The sequence below is a fragment of the Gossypium hirsutum genome, chromosome D09 (assembly GCF_007990345.1).
Source record: "Gossypium hirsutum isolate 1008001.06 chromosome D09, Gossypium_hirsutum_v2.1, whole genome shotgun sequence".
NCBI lineage: Eukaryota > Viridiplantae > Streptophyta > Magnoliopsida > Malvales > Malvaceae > Gossypium > Gossypium hirsutum.
The window spans coordinates 40,330,785-40,348,687 of NC_053445.1; the positions used below are offsets into that span (position 1 = coordinate 40,330,785).

Below are 17,903 nucleotides of genomic sequence, written 5' to 3' on the forward strand. Positions count from 1 at the left end.
TATTTCATTGCACAAACAAATAGACAGTTGTGCTAATGAGTGTGATTGTACAATGAAAGACAATTGTGTGCCATGAGATGGACTACCCTGTTTTTTTAAGGGCTAACTTTCATATTTATGAAATTATGTGATAAATATGATAGTAAGTCTATGTACAAATGATTACAAGAAATATGATTAATGAAAGTAAGATGTGAATTACAAATATGCAAGTTGAACAATATGTGTAAATGAAAGTTACACATCAACAATATGTTTATCATGTGAGTAAATATGATTATAGGATATATACCTATGAAAACATGTAAGAAATGTAAGAATGAATGAATGTGCAAGTTATTTCAAGTTTCAAGAATTTCATCAACTGTGTCACATTCCGAATTTTTATTCATGACGTGGCTAAATGGTTAAGAGATGATTAAGAGTTAGTGAAATTTTCTTTGAGACTTGAGTTTGATTCTCCTTTTTTGTATAATTTAAGCTTATCCCTTTTGCTTACTCCTTACAGATAACCCTTAAGGTTAGGATCGGACTCTCCATTCGGATGTCTTGTCTCAAATCTATAGTTAATAAAGTATTTTAATTAATTTATTTATTTTGGTTTTTATTTCGAGACTATAAGTTTTGTTAATATGGACAGTGGAATGGGTTTCTTTTATTTGGTTTTTGCATGCATGGAATTTTGGATAAAAATCGAACAAATTTAATAATCGGCTTAATATAGCTTAAAACACAGTTTTTCAAGTAAAAATTAAAGGTGTCACATTTTTCACTGCATAATAATGAAACGAAGTTTTTAAAGGCATAATGATGGAATCAATAGAGTTTTTCAAATGACAGTACTTTTTAATAAACTAGACTTAAATCATAGACAACCTAATAATTTGATATTTTTAGGCAACCAAGCTAAGTTTCTAAAAATTGATCAAAATAGGGGTTTTCAAATTAAACGGATTTATTTGACCATTTCGATGGTTAATGTAGCATTCAAAATTCTGTCTAATGTCTAGGCACTACTTGACTTTCCAAAACCTTTCCAAAACTACTTGACTTTCAATACACACCACTTGTATCTTGACTAATTGACCAATTAATAAAAATTATTAAATCACGATTCAATATTATACTGTATTTAACTCATAATTATTAATTAAATATATTTATGGACTCTTTTGTCGGAATTGTTGTAATACACCTAAAATTACTATAGTAAGATAATATCTCTGATATAGAAAAATAAGGAAATAAAGTGATAAAAAGGGTAATTTTGAGTTATGTCAACATTGGAAAGTATATTATGACATATTAATTCAAGAAAGGATTAAATCGCAAAAGTGAGAAAAATTTTGTTGCCCAAGATTAAATACCCAAATTTTGAGGGGTTAAAGTGTAAATATAAAAAAGTTGAAAGACCAATAGTGTAAATACTTTAAGGGTGGAATAATCTAGAAACTAAGGAAAATTGATGAATTAGGACCAAATTGAAAAGGCAAAGAATTTTGAGGGACTAAATTACAATTTTACCAAATTAAGTGATGACTCAAGGATGAAATTTCAAAAGATTATAAAGGGCAAAATGGTCAATTAGAGAGAGACTTTTAGAAGGTAATAATGATGTTGGTGATATTTTTAATTAATTAATTAGATAAATGTTATTTAATTAATATTTTATTAAGATTTTTAATATTATTTTATTATTAAATGATTAATATAAAAGGGAAGAAAGATGAAGAGAAACCATCATCTTCTCCCATGCATTCCAACGTATGAAGAGAAAAGAAAGAAAGAAACTTTCTTTTCTTTACAATTTGGTCCTCTCACCAAAAATTCACCATTTTCACTTAGAATTCAAAGAAATTTCCATAGTCACCAAGAGAGAAAATTGATAAGGAGACTATGGGAAACTAGAATATCAAGTTAGATTCAAGAAATAGAGGCTGGAGGAGAGAGAAAATCAAGTTAAATATTGAAATCAATAGAGCAAGGTAAGAACATCAAGATTTCAATATATTTTTGAGTCTGATATTATTGAAAAAGTATGAAATTTATGTTAATGTAGGGTTTTATTCTATAAGGTTCTATGTTCTTGATATGTTAGAGAAGGGAAACAAGAGGAATTGATAGAAAATATTGTAGAGAAAGGAAAGGAGGATGTTATAAATTTGATTATCAACATCTTGCACTAAATAGTTTTGGACAACAGCAATAGGTTAACTTTGAAAAATCACCATAAATCGTGAAAATTGAATTAGAGGATTAAAAAAATATGGAATTAAGGATTATTGAGTCTAGTTTCTCATAGAAGAAACTTTGTAAGCAATGGCATTGTAAATTATGAGATATAATAAATTTTGCGAGACAAGGTCAGAATGATTTTGGGTTCCCTGTTTTGACTTTGAAAAATCATAAAAAATTGAATAAAAATAATTAGGGGATTAAAATTATATATTTAAAATTATTAATTAATCTATTTTCAATATAAAAAAACGGTAACATCATTTGAATCCCGCACGAGAAGATATTTAAGTTTTAGTGAAGAAGGGTTGGAACTGTTAGACAGCAGAACAGATGTGACTTTAAAGAATAAACTGTACTTATTGGCTTAACCAAAAATTCTAAAAATTTTATGGTAAGAAGATATGTGAGTATAGTTTCAGGGAAAATTATTGTATCTTAATTTGGAGTTCTGTAGCTCAAGATAAAAATAATTTAGTAACTATGACTCAAAAGGATAGCTTTGAATAAATTTACAAGTAAATAGTGAAATCATAGATAGTGTTACATTTAGCATGTTATATAAATTAAGGATGTGGAATGGATAGGAGGAGGAGGAATATATATATATATATGAATATTCACCTAGCATGGATAATTTGCAAGTTTTAGGCTCAAGGACTAAATTGAATAAAAGTAAAACTTTATGGATAATTTTGTAAAAATGTCAAAAATGACCAAATTGCATGAAATTGATTTTTTATTTATTTAAATTACAAAATTTAATGAAATTAGAACAAGATCGGGTGAAAACATGTTTTAGGGATTAAATTGAAAAGTGTTGAAATTATGGAAAATTTTGATATTTTATAGAATTCATGGGCTGTTATCAATATGTATGGGAATAATTAGGCTTAAAACAAGGATTAAAAAAATTACAAGAATTTATTTTTCTAAGCCAAGGATTAAAATCGTCATTAATTAAAAGCTTAGAGGCAAAATGGTAATCTTGCCTAGAGCATTAATTGAATGTATTAGAATATGAAATGAATGAAAATGATGATCAAATTTATTTATAAAGATCCGAATTACTCAAATACGAGCCTTGAACGTGGAAAAGAAAAAAATCGGATTAGTGAAATTGTAAACACGAACAAGCAACGAGGTAAGTTAGTGTAACTTGAATTATATCTTAAATGCTTGAAATGTATGTTATTGATGTGAATATGATTGAAAGTTTATTGTATGAAAATTGATGAAACTTTGATATACTTGATAAAAATGGAAAGAAATCCCAGTTGAATGGAAGGAAAATTCGATGGATCTCTGAAAATGAATTGACGGTAAAAAAGATCTAGCCCAGACGGGTGATCCTATCCTGATATAGCCCTCCTAAAGAATATGTGTGAAAAAGATCTAGCCCGGACGGGTGATCTTGATATAGCCCTCCCGAAGAATATGTGGAAAATGGATTTAGCCCAGACGGGTAATCCGAATTAAGGTCTAAATTTAGCCTGGATTGGTAATTCAGATCCAAGCTCATTAGAGTAATTGTCGTTGCAGGGGATCTAGCCTGGACTGGTAATCCCGACAATACTCTATAAGTTTATATTACAAGGGATTTAGCCTGGACTGGTAATCCCGTTGTAAGAAATGAGGTTCGCGGGAGTGTGCTCTCTTACAGGGGATTTAGCCTGGACTGGTAATCCCACTGTAAGAAATAAGGTTCGCGGAAGCGTGCTCTCTGAAATGGAAATGTGCGCACATGAATATGAATTGATGGACCCGAATTTGTACACTAAAGTGTACCCCTAAAAATCCATCTAAATTTCGAGAAATTCAACGGGATAAAAATAGAAATGATAAATATTTGATATACTGAAATATGACATGGAAAATACATGTATGTGAAACTAGCCTGATAATTATGCATATTCAAGATTATGAACTGCTACTAGAATAAATATACATTGAACTTATAAAGATTATGGTACATGAAATATTGTCATAATGAATTGAATGATTTATATTTAAGAAGAAACAATAAGAAAATGATATGTATTATGACATGTAAATATGATACTATCTTTGATATGTTGATACAAGGAAAATTATGTGTATTAAAATGAGTAATAAATTTAAGTGAGACATGGCGAGAAAATAAGTTTGTCAATATTTAAGTATGCTAACCAATGTTGTTGCTTGAAGTTTAGGCAAGTGCCAAATTACTGTTGAATGATAATATGTTTAATTATAAGATGCATTGGAATGGTAAATGTTTAGATGAAAATATAATTGAGCTTATGAAAGAGTAGAAAGGTTTCAGTTATGCAATTTCTTATAAAAAGATTTGTTATGTGATACACCCGTATGAATCCTGCACCTAATTCGAAAATATATATATTTAGGATCCTGTGAAAAATTCCCTATGATCCCGATTTAATTCCAGTAGGTTCCTAATGAATGTTTTGGGCTTCAAGGGCCCAATAGAGGGACGTTGTGATTATTTTCAGAATATGAATAATAAATGACTCAGAATTATTGAAAATGTTCAGTAAACTCTGATAATGCCTCATGCCCTATTTCGAAAACGAATACTGGTAGGGGGTGTTACAATTGTGGTCCCAAAATCATTATTTCTGATGTTGGGAAATGTGTCTATATTATAGTAAACATATAATTATTTTTTATGTATCTAAACGATGAATAAATAAATTTTACATTTTACTGTTATGTCTTTTGTATTTTTATCTTTCATATTTTGCATATATAGCGAAATTGTGACAAATAAATATTAGTTTATTGATTGTCTAAGTTTAAATTGATGATAAGTGACATTGAAAAAACATTTATATTGCGTGAAAGACAACTTACTTCAGTAGATAATCTAAACGATTTCGTAATCCTGTAAAAAAATTAAAGTGAACATTTGATTCAGATATTGAGAATGATTATTATGTCGTCTACAATTCCAATTGAGGAGATGATTAATCTTGGCTATCGGAGCAGTTAACTCCACAGGTAGAGATATAGATGTATTCATTGGCAGAATGATACATTGAATTAGACCCAATATGAATTAATTCTGAATCTGTTTGTAAATTAATTCATTTGCGACATTCATGGTGTGATTTACCTAAATCCTGAGTTAGTCACTGAACATGCGTATGTAATTCATGTGCTTTGATATAAGTGAAGGCTTGTGCTCTAAAGATGATCGAGCCGATAGCCGATATGTTGGGTACATGACTTGTCTATGGCATGACTTTACTAGTACCAGTGAAATTCATAGCTCAATTAAAGAGTTAACAATATTCTCTCATTGGCATTGTGTGAATTGATAAATATGGAACGTGGCCACAGGTTGTTTGTTCTCGAACGAGCAATTTATCACTGTCATTTGTTGACAATGATCATAGTAATCATTAAGAAGACACAAGGGTGACAATGAGATAAAATAGGATTGTATTAAGTGAATAGATTTAACTCAAAGGAATCAAAGATATCATATGAGGGTAACACACACATGACGATGTCATTTGACAAAGCAGCCAGATGAATTATTTTTGTAAAGAGTATACAATAAGGAGTTTTCAGTCATGGTACTTCTTGTAGACTGACTCCATGATTAAGTAATTGCAAATTATCGGAATGATGCTTCTGGACATAATTGCAATTACTAGAGCCTAATTGTATATGTCTGAGTGGTCCCTCCACTAGCTCAATAAAAGCTTGATCGGACTACATTTGAATTAGAAGTAAATTCTACGGACTTTAGAAACAATTTAATTGATTTGATTTATTCGATGTGAAATTAAATTGGGTGGTCATAAGAATTGTTCAACTAAAAAATTTGATTAAAGAATTTTTTTGAAAAATTAATTTTGATAAAGTAAAATTAAATTAATTAAAATTAATATGATATTTTCGGAAATCAATTTTCAAGTAAGACAATTGGCGCAATGGGTAATTAAATTTGAAAATTACACCTAATATCATAAATTGGGCTCGAGAGCCCAAAACAGAGATTAATACCCAAAAATTAGTTGAACCGGGCCGGGTATGTGAAACTAGACTGACAATCCAACCAGTGGCTGGACTGGACCGATCAAGTCGTCAATGGTCCGGACTGAACCAATAGAAACTGAACCAGCTTGGGGTGTCAACAGCTGCGACGGTGGCATTCTGATGGTCAAAAAATGGTCGGCGGAGGTGGGTATTCAGTGATTGAGCAGTGGAAGAATTACACTATTACTAGGGCTCTACCAGAGAATTTTATTTCTGATTAACTATTTCAAAATAATATTATTTTAATAGATTTAATATTAAATTTAATTTAATACTTATCTTAATAGTATTTTATTAAATTTAATATTAAAGGGATTAAGTTTAATAATAGTTGAACTCTCTAAACTCTTCTTATATAAATAGAGTCTTGGGTCATTATTTTTCATACTTGGGTTCAAGAGAAAGTTGTAGAGAGAAATTTTTCTAAAGAAATTATTTTTTTATTTATAACTTGACCCAAAAGTTTAGAGAAATTAAAAAATTATCTCACTGGTAATTTTTGTGAAAAAATTTCTAATTCAAAACGAGCTCACTCTGTAGATGTGAGCTTGAGGATTGTGGAGAAGACTACTCGGTCGAAGCGTTCGTTCTAAATAAATCGAAAAGGTACAATTTTGATTAAATTTTTATTATTTTAGATATCACAACCAAGTTCTTGTTTTGGAAAAAAAATTAAAACTCTAGTTTTTTCCTAAATTTGCTTTCCGCTACGTTTTTCAAACTTGATTTTCCAACATCCGACGCAACTGAAAAAGGGCTGTTACACCATTACGACTCACAAAACATAATGAAACATTATAGAGATTTAGTTGAGTTGAATTGTGAGATATGGGTCCTATTGACACACCTCGTTCAATTCGAAACCTAATTGTCACTAGACTTGTTGCTTGTTATCCGCCTTCACCTTTCTTTCAACCCTTGACATTCTAGTCTCATATTAGCCCTCGTTCAATTAACCGAGTATAAAAGCACTATTAATTTCTCATCTCCAAATATATAAAGTATTCAAATTAAACATATTAAACACATTTTTCAATTAGGTATTTTATAATTCTAATGTCCGAAATTCTTGTATTTTACAATTTACTCGATCGAATCTAAATTCAACTTCAGATGCACAATCTAAAAACCTCAAACTATTAACATACAAAGTTTTCATTCTCTCTCCTCACAAACCTAAAGCATTCAGTAATGGTTTTTAACCAGAATTTTAACCATACAAATATTCAATGGTTAAGCTATGCTTATCTAATATCTTAGACTAATAATTTAACAAAAAAAAAACAAAATAAAAAGTCTCAAATACATAAACCATGCCATGCAATACCATACCAAAATCAACAAACTTAATTACTCCGTATCACTCTATGCTACCCTTATTTGTTTACCTCAAGTTTATTCAAGGGGATGGGATGTTACCTTTTCAATAACAAGGATTGTAGCTCATTAAACAAGAAGCATCTTTTCCATGAAATGGACTATGTTCGATCTTCGAAATATCTTTAATATCATTAAAATGTGTTGCAATCTCATGTTACATTCCTACTTCATTTGACTCAACTAGCTTTTTGGTCTAACTTACTTCCTCCTCCAATCAGCTCCTTAACTCCTTTGTTCACTTTACCTCTTAAGTCGTTACTCGTGATCATGACACCCTTTCATTCCCCTCTTTCTTTCTTCCTTCCATCCATCTCATCAATTTTGCACTTTTTACTTTTATCTCAATTCTTTTTTATTTTAAAATTTTAATTGATAGAGTCTTGACTCGATTGGCATGGACATTGTTGTCAATACATGAGAATGTGAGCTCAAATTATGGATTACGGAGGGGCTATTGGTAGTTCTAGGTATTATGTCAGAAAAAGCAATATAATCAAAACCTAATGAGATTGTTAAAAAAAAATTAAAAAACTTTTAAAGTAAAATAAAATTTTTATACATGTAATATTTTTATTTGAGTTATTAAACATATAGTTTTTTCTAAATATTTAATTGGCTCTTGAAAAATTTATTGGATAAAATCACAAATAAATTAAGCATTGAAATTTATTTATTTATTATGAGAAAGAGTTGTTTAAATTTGAATCCGAAACCTGGTGTCAACAAAGATTTAAGTAATACAAGCCATCTACCATTAGATCTAAGGATGGAAGTCGGAAATTTCTTGAATAGGGCCATAATTAAATTAAAAAATTTTGAAGGGGGATAAACTTCAATTTTATTATTGTATTACATTATAATTTTGAAATTTTGAAAGGATTTAAGTACAATTTTACTATTCTAGGCGCCAAGTTCTTGGCTTTCACGAGTTTTCTTTCATATCTAATGCCTTTAGATTAGCATTATAAGAAATTAATGCATTATATACGTTTGATTTTTCATTAAATGTGTTGTATGAAACTCCTTATTAATCTTTAATGTATTTCTTGTAAATTATAAATAAATACCGATCAACTTTTTATTTAATTTGTCATTTAAAACCATAACTCATCTTTTAGAAGCGAAGAAGAGAAAGCAGGGACTTTTCGCCTCCTTACGCATTAATATATTATTTAATACTTGAATTTAATTTTAATAATAATTAAATATTTGAGGTTTTTTTGTCTTTAAGTTTGATTTTAATAATCAATTTGGTACTCTGATCAAATGACATAATGTGACTTAATGAATATTTGAAGCGTATACTCTAATAAAAATATATATGTACTTAATTTGGACAAAAAAATCTAGTACCGAATTGGACATTGAAATCAAACTCAAATACTTAAATGTAACAAAAAATTTACTCAGGTACCAACTAAAACATTGAAGCCAAATTCTAGTACCAAAAGATATTTTTAATATTTTTTTTGCTAGAAATGGTAAAAATCTATCTTACTCCCACCAAAGATTTTTAATAGAAATTTTTTATAACCACACTTTGAACATAAAATATTTTACTCTGGTTGCCACAAACTCAAAAATCAAAATACAGGTCCGGACCAAATTTATGCATTTGAGTAAAACTAGAAGAAGCATTCGTTTCATTTCCTTGAGTGCCAAAATTACTAATTCCTACACCATTTGGCTTCAAAAATGGCCAGCCATTGCTGCACTCAACCGCAGCCTGCATCAGGTTGGCTTGTTTCCCCACATTCCTCTTCAGCTCCTCCAGCGCATTTCTCAACTGTTGAAGCTCACTCAACCCGAGTTCATGGATGGGGGCTTGCCACCAGCATTGCCTTCGACCAGCTTCCCTTACTTCATCAAGTGCTTGGCCCTTCCTTTTCTCACCTTCCAACATCTCAAGAAGATTAGTTATTTGTGCATTAAGCTCACGGATGTTAGCATTTGGATGAGCTTCGACAATGTCATAGTGCACGCTGGAAGTGTTTCGAGTGAGAAACCGATGGACGGCGGAGTCGACATTAGGGTGGCCAAAAGAGAAGACCTTGCCTGCAGGGGAGAACACTATGATTGCGATATCAACTCCACAAAGGGTGCAGAGTTCACTAGCCTTTTTAAAAAGCCCCGCACGGCGTTTAGAGAAGGTTACTTGAAGATTATTTTTCTTTGCTATCTTTTTCATGGTGATCTTTTGGCGACCCTGGATTGCATTCTTCTGCACCATTTCGGAAAAGAGTATTAAACAAAAATCAAAGAAAAATATATGTAAAAAATGAAAACACTGAATTGAAGTTGTTTAGGTTTGCGAGAAATGTATGGGATATTTATAGAGTTGTTCCATTTATTTCTTGAATTAAATCCAAGATTTGCAAGTTATCTGAAATTCGATTTTAGCTAGTCTTGAAGTAGAATTACAATGAAAAGCAATTATGTATTTGGTTGGCAAATGCTTTTGCAGCAAAATCTTAAGCATTTTTCATTATCATTTACTTGTTAACTGTTCCCCCAACAATGACATGATCACAATCAAGACTTTAATTATCCGAAACCCCCTTTTTAAATGAATCCATTAATTGAGAAAAGGATGATATTTATAGATTTATTACCATCAAAGTAAACTCTTGATTTGCTTTTAATCCCAGATCTTGGGAGTTAATCAAAATCCTGGCTTTCATTTGGACCTAATAACCTGTATATTGGTTGGCAGTGTGAGAGAGCTGAGGAAGTTAACAGTTGAGAGGCAGAGCTCCTTTTTTATTTATTGATCATAATTAGCCTTTAACAATATCATTAAGAAACCCTTTAATATAATAGATGGGAGATCTATTACATCAGTTTTCATCCAAATAGTAATAATACAAATCTTAGTAATCTAATACACTTTTTTCATTAAAACCTTTTTTTTTGGCAATTCAACATTGGTTTATCTTTCACATTTTCAACTACCAAGAGGCGCCACCCTAATCCAAATCCCTTCCTAGCAATTATTTGGAGTAGTGTTGTGTTTAGGAACCAAGGTGCATATGGTTTTGTAGATCATTTACTTTTGTTAAAATGAAATTATTAAAATATCCGTGAAAAGTATAACTTACTCTAATTACAAAAGAGCATTTATGTAATTTTCTAATCGAATTAGTGACCAATTAAGGGCGACACTAACTAAACAAAACTCTTAAATAATAGCATAGATATTCCTCTTTTCTTATAAAATTATTATTATCATTATTATACCAAATGTTTGAATTTGCTTTCAATAATAAGGCTGAAACCAGCATCTTTTGAAGAAGTGAGCATATATTACATAAAACTACTGCATTTGGGTAGGGGTACAGTACATTTCTCTTACCAATTACATATCCTAATGGCTAATACTTTGTAAGTCGGGCAAAGCCAAAAAAAAGGTAGGCTGGACTTTCACCCTTTTAATTAATAATTTAATTTAACGCAAAAGATTTAATTTCAGTTCTTCAAAATATTATAGTTTCTTTTTCCAGATAAAATGTTATCCTTTTACAATAGGTATAAAGTAATATCTCGTCTTTAATTTTGACAACATTTTTTAAATTAGTTCTCTAAAGTTCGTGTAGCACAATCTCAAAGTGTCGAGATTAAAATTGAGAAAACTTCCAAATTTCAAAATTAATATGGATAAAAAAAATTCATGAGCCAAAATTAAAAAAAATCTGAGAACTAAAATCTTGCGTTATCAATAATCAATTTAACCTTTAAAATTTTGTTCTAGATTAATTAAACAAATAACTAAAATTTCTTGACCAACAATATTTAATCAAACATTTTAAGAAACATAATTGGATAGAGTAATACTATAAACATTCGGGAAATAAAATTTTAACCTCTTGACTTAGTGACAAGAATATTTGTGTTGTGGCATGGAAGTTTGGGTTCAATTCTTAGCATTTCCACTTTTATCCTTAATTATAAAACAAATATTGAAGTAAAAGATAAAAGTATCGTGGAGCCCTTGTACTAGAAGTTTTTTTTTAATGTTCATTTTACTCTTTAATCTAATGTATAATGACTAATTTATTCAAAATAAAGGAGTCAAAATGCAATCTGACTCTTAATATAAAACTTCATCATACTTTTATCAAGTAGGAATAAAATTATTGAATTTTGAAAAGAAAAAGTAGAAGGGCTTTTTAATATATATATATATTGGCTCATATTTATTTGATCAAAGATTGGGCTCACAGTAACAAGCAGAGGCAAAATTTTAACATTAACAAGATAGATGAGATATAATAATTTTGGGGAACCTCTTTACCATCTGCATACATCAAACTCAGTAGCCAGCTCAAGATTGTGCTGTTGCTAAAGTTTGTTAAGTTAGATCAGATTTACACCTTTTTGCATGCCCCCTTTTATCTCCGTCCCCATCATCAATGTCCTGCCCTTGATTCGTGTTTTGTCACAAGATCATGTAGCATTGAAACAGTGAACCTGGTGTTTTATATTCATGCTTCAGTTGGTCTATAATGAACGTTTCATTTCCTCTTTATGAAGGCTAAACAATGGCAAGGTTGCTTCACCAGACTGCTGCTGCTTCTTCAGGGTTGATATATTACCAATATCTGTCAGGGGCGAGCGTCTGCATGTCTGGGGCTTTCGTCTTCCATCCTTGGGATTAGGATCGTCTTCCTTCAACCGACACACAAGTACTCTCTTCTCTGTTTCATTTTGTGCTTCTAATTGATTGATTGGTGATGCAATTTGGGGCCTCACTGATTTTCTATCTCTGCCTTGCCTCAATCTCTCCATTTCCTGACGAAGCACATATATTTGTGCCTCTAACTCCTTAGCTTTGGCTTCCGATGACACAGCTCTCTGTCTCCATTCTTTCACCTAATCAAACCAACCATTAAATTATTAAGTACATATATATATATATAGTTCCAGGGATTAAGTAGCTAATTATGAAATAAGTCTTACAGCAGATTGCAGGGATTGAATCTGATAGTCAGAATCAAGTGCCCGATCTTCCCAAAAATCACGAGATGCATGAAGTTCTTCCATCTCATCCCTTACCAGCCCCAACATGTCTTGCATCTGGGACCATTGTTCTGTCTCACCACGAATTTGCTCTACCACCCTCCCCACTATAGCCTTGCAATGTCCTGAACACACTCTTGTCTCATGCCCCATTTTCTCCTCCTGTATAACCCATTACAACTCTTTTCTTTCATTAAAATACAAAAACAAAAACTATTTTGCTTGTGTTGTTAAACACAGTGATGATCCAAGGAATTTACTTTGTTTGATTGCTGTAAAGATGATGAAGATGACAAATCAGAAGTGGAGAGCAGGGAACCATATTCCTCCTCCATGCTCTGTAGTAATCCATCCATCTTTCTTCTCAAACTCTCCACCTGCAAATTTGGTTTTTTAAGTGAAAAATTCCCCATCCAATAAATTAACAGATAAGAGTTTGATTATTGTCTTACATTGCGGTTATGATGATTTGAAGTAGAAGCAAAGCTGCCACTCCCTTCATTGCTGATTTTGATTGACAAGCTTGCTTCAGCCATCTGTCGGATCTCTTTCACACATATTTCTTCATCAGATAATCCTCCAAACCCAAATTTCTGTAGCTGCCTTTGGAGTAAACATACATGCTTATCAAAGTTACTGCATTTTTTAACCTCTAACTCTTTCACACCTGTTCTCTTTTGCAGTTTCTCTATTTTCTCCACCAAATCATTGATCTGCTCCTCCAACAACACCAAGTTCACATCCTTCCCTTCACAAATGTTCTTTCTTCCCTGTAAACCAATTCCCAAACGCAATGTCATTGAATTGCTTGCTGAACAGTAAAAACAAAGGAAACATTATTATTCAATGCCTCATCTTACTTTAAACAAGTCAAAAAGCCAAATTTAACACTGTACATTTAGTCACCAAGCAAATGAAGACAAGCAACAACAAAAAGAGCACACAGTATCAAACAAAAACAATAAATAAATATGTGATCTGGATAAGAAATCAACAGTGACACGCCTACATCTGACATTCTGAGGTTCAGGTTAATTAAACGCAAATGTCTGTTTTCAATAAGCATCTTTCGTCTTCCCCCACATTCTATCAACAGCACCAACCTAACAAAAAATCCCCCCTGAAATCCCAGAACTTGTACTAGACAAGTTTTTTGTCTCTTGAACTTAATTACAGTCAACTTTCCCTAGTTCGTTCCACGTGATTAGAAATCTAAAGATCTAGCTTTATTTCTTCTCCTAAACTGATAAATATTTTCTCGAGAGCCAAACAGACAATGATGATGATGATGATGATGATGATAATAACGAAACACAGAGAAAAAAGAAGAGAGAAAAGAAACCAACAGAAAGTAAAATTTCAAGGGCAGATTTCAGGGTCCGCTCCATATGAACTCTCCTTCTCTCCATTTTCTTAATGGCAATCTTTCTTTCCATCCTCAACAAGTTACATTCCGCTCTCAACATCTCAGCTTGGAACCTCCATTTCTCTTCTTCAACAAAGACGACACTGTTATGAGTATTTGCTCTCTTCTCTTCCTCCTCCACTCTCCCTCTTCTCCTCTCCTCCTCACTCTCCCTTGGAGTCAGAAGCATCACTGGAACAGCCCCACTCGCAAAAGACCTCTCTTGATCAAACAATCTCTCCAGCACCCCTTTTCTGTCTTTCTGCCAAGTGGGTTGCTTCGAAGGACTGGGCTTTGGTGCTTTCTTTCTAGGGCGGCGTGGCAAATGAAGGATTCTTGGTGTTGGCTGCGCTGGAGGGTATTGCCATTTTGCTCTCCTTGTTATACTTGTTCCCATTGATGTCCTCTCCATGCAACAAAAACTCTTACTGCTTCTTCTTGCTTGGTTTTGAAACAGCTGAGCTCTCCTTTTACTATAAGTGGTGGCTTCAATGCCTTTACTGCCTACTCATATAATAACTCTTAAATTTTTTTTTTCTCGAGAGGTGATTTTGAAAATTTAAGAGCTTTTCTGTAATTGGGTACTCGGTTTTAGTTAGAGCCAGAGTTCTGTTAATGTGACTGTCTTCTTTATTTTGTCTGAAAACACAAATAAAAAAAAAAAACAGAAGCTGTTTTGTCCTTTTAAGAGGGTATTGGTTTTACATTAGGGAAAATGACAGTGTGGTATAGTAGACATAAATTTTTGGACTTTTTTAACAGAAATTTGTGTACCTTTTTTACTAAATTTTTTCAAAGTTGCATATTTAGCTAAAGTCATTTTAAGTAAATAATATCGAAAATATGTAAAACTAAATTCAAGTAATAATAGAAAGTAGATGGAAGAAATAAAATATAGGTGGGGTAGGAGAAAGAATTGATTATAACTTAGGTGGGGGGGGTTAGCAAAACAACCAAAAATAAAATATAATTAATGAGATTTAAAAATTGAAATTGCAACGGTAAGTTTAGATTAGAGGAGAGATCAGAGATAGGAAAACAAAACTGGTGTATGTTATAAGTTTGATTAGGTCTAGGTAATAATGACATGGAATATAAGATACAGACAAAAAAATGAAAAACCCAAACCCGAGACAAAGTAAAATGAAAACAAAACCATTTAAAAATCCCTTCTTCTTCTTCTTTTTAATTTTTATTAAATTCAAAAACGTATGCATGGTAGTGATATTGATGAAGGTGATCAACCTTAGGTTCAATAATTATGATCAAATTATTGGAGACATGTTAAATGGTGTATAGAATAGATGATATTAAGTTTTAATAAAAGAAAAAAAAAGAGAGAGAGAGACAGAGAGCAGGCGTGCAACCTCGTTAAGAGGAAGGAACAGGAATTTTTCAAATGAAAGCTGTATGTTGTTTGTGTTTGTTGCTTCCTCTTTTGGTCCGGTGTTTGTGTTGATGTTTTTTTTTTTTTGGGTATTTATTTCCTTGGACCTTGTTCTTTTCTTTTTATGGGAATCTGAGTCTCTCACTCCCTCACCCATTGGTACTTTCTTAATTTCTTTTCATTTTCTTAAACCAAACAAATCTAACCCTAATTATTATGTGGTGCGTAAAACCAATCCAGCCATTTTATTGCCAAGGCTACATGTGCTTTCAATTTTCAAATTCTTGCTTTCCAATATGATACTTTTTTTTTTTTTTTGCTTATTTAACTAAACTCCAACTATCTTTTATCATTCAAATTCGAATTTTATTATGTGTATTTATACATGTGACGATTCAAATTTTATTTTAGTTTTAAATCTCATCCCATATATGCTCTATTCGAATATATTTTAATTATTACTCAATTTATTTATACGCTATATTTAAGTTTAGTTGTAGTTATACAAATGCATTAATTGTGTTATTATAATAGTTATATATAATGAGGAATTTTTTTATTTTCTTTTTGCTTATTTAAATTTCAAAAATAAATGTTTAACTTGCACGCTAATTAAGCAAATTAATAGTAGCGTACCATGAATTCATGCATCAAAGTGAGTTTTCTATTTTAATATTTTGAACCAAATTGCATTTATTTTTTAGATGATTTTAAAAATTGAGTACCATTTTTGTTTTAGTGACAATGGGGTAGATCTAACATTAATCTTCTTTTGATAGCTTATTTATTTTATTGGTTTCTGTTTCTTTTAATATCACAACTACCTTCATTTTCTAAAACTTGTTTAACTTTAGAGATGTCTATAAAATATATATATGTATAAACTCTATTTTCAATTTTATGTCGGTTGTTAGGGAAGAATCGTAATCATTATGTTTTCTCTGAAGGTAACATTAGTATGCAAGATGTGTTGGATGCAGGTTTGGCATGGGCAAGGGATTATGATACATCCAGGTCATTGGTGTTACAGTTGAGTCCTATGGTGACAATGTCTCGTTGGTCCCCACTAGAGAGTAGATGGTTTAAACTTAACACTGATGGGGCAATATCATTAACTAATCAACAGGCAGCAATTGGGGTTGTTTTTAGAGATGCAGATGCGAACTGGATATGTGACTTTTCTATGAGAATGGGTAAGGATAATATTTTCAAAGTGGAAGGGAGAGCTGTGCTAGAGGGTTCGCATGTTGCATGGGGGAGAGGATTGCGGCAAGTTGAGGTCGAATGTGATAATGCACTTCTAGTTGAATCATTGTTGGTTGGTGGATATGTCAATAGCAAAATGGTGAAGCTACGTTTGATTCGTGGTATCCTTAATCGTGAATGGAAGGTGCGCATTCGCCATGTTCCTAGATCCCATGGTTGCTGATCATATGACAAGACTTGTGGTTTCTAGTCTTCCAAGTCTAGTCGTTTTTTAAGAACCTCCAATTTCGGTTTTAGGACTTCTATTAGCTGATAAAAGGAGCTTTCATAGGTCCTAAGATGTCTTCTTCTTTTTTTGTAATTGCTTTATGTTGTTATTTTGTACCCAAAAAAAATACATATTTTCATAAAAGTATAATGTCAAATTTAACCCTTAATGTTTATATATTTTGTCAATTTGACCTACATTATTTTTTTAGCAAAATTTGATCATCAACTTTTTAAAAAAAAATCAAATTTGATCATCAACCTCTCAAAAAGAGTTGAATTATTTTTTTTAACAAAATATGAACTAAAACATCAAATTTTTAAACATGATAGCTCGCATGGCCATCCAAATGTACATCATGCTAATTTTTTTCTAATTTTTAAATTTTTTATTGGCATAACATATAAAATAAACAATATTATGTTAGTATGAAGTACGTATGGGCTACCACACAGATTACCACGTCAATATCGTTAAAAGTTAATGTTTTAGTCAACATCTTCGTTAAAAAAAATTATTTGACTCTTTTTGAATGATTAATGGTCAAATTTAACTAAAAAATAATATTTAAATTCACAAAAAATATAAACGTTAAGAACTAAATTTGACATTATACCTTCCAAAAATATATTTAAAATGTCAAAAGAAATAAAAAAAATTCCATAAAAGTGATGACAATAAAATTTTAAAATGAAAACTTGTAATTAAATACAAGTTGAAAAATTCAAAATATATTAAGGTGAGAATAGTACAGTATGAAGTCTCAAAATTTTGAATAGAAAAAAGATTTTTGTTTTTCCAAGTCACAAACTTGATCAAGAGAGGTCCAAGTGGATACAGTGGGACTTGTTCTAGTATTTAATAAAAAAGAATGGAAAAATCCAAGACGGAACCCGTCGTCTACTGCAAACAGAATCACAAATGAATTCAAAAAGATACTAGAGTTAGAGTAGAATAGT

At 31.3% G+C, this 17,903-nt stretch overlaps 3 protein-coding genes across 3 annotated transcripts; 1 reads left to right on the top strand and 2 right to left on the bottom strand.

Moving 5' to 3' along the window:
• Positions 1-9,238: 9,238 nt before the first annotated feature.
• LOC107892550 (agamous-like MADS-box protein AGL61) lies at positions 9,239-9,892 on the bottom strand. Its single transcript, XM_016817620.1, has one exon. The coding sequence runs from the start codon at positions 9,890-9,892 to the stop codon at positions 9,239-9,241; it is 654 nt and encodes a 217-aa protein (XP_016673109.1).
• Positions 9,893-11,836: 1,944 nt separating this feature from the next.
• LOC107891412 (trichohyalin) lies at positions 11,837-14,703 on the bottom strand. The gene is made up of 5 exons (XM_016816216.2): positions 14,025-14,703; positions 13,131-13,448; positions 12,939-13,055; positions 12,619-12,840; positions 11,837-12,531 (listed from the first exon to the last, which is right to left on the bottom strand). The coding sequence occupies exons 1-5, from the start codon at positions 14,493-14,495 to the stop codon at positions 12,160-12,162; spliced, it is 1,500 nt and encodes a 499-aa protein (XP_016671705.1). The 5' UTR covers positions 14,496-14,703; the 3' UTR covers positions 11,837-12,159.
• A 1,725-nt stretch (positions 14,704-16,428) lies between these two features.
• LOC107892549 (uncharacterized) lies at positions 16,429-16,899 on the top strand. Its single transcript, XM_016817618.1, has one exon. It carries the CDS (start codon positions 16,429-16,431, stop codon positions 16,897-16,899), a length of 471 nt encoding a protein of 156 aa, XP_016673107.1.
• Positions 16,900-17,903: the final 1,004 nt, after the last annotated feature.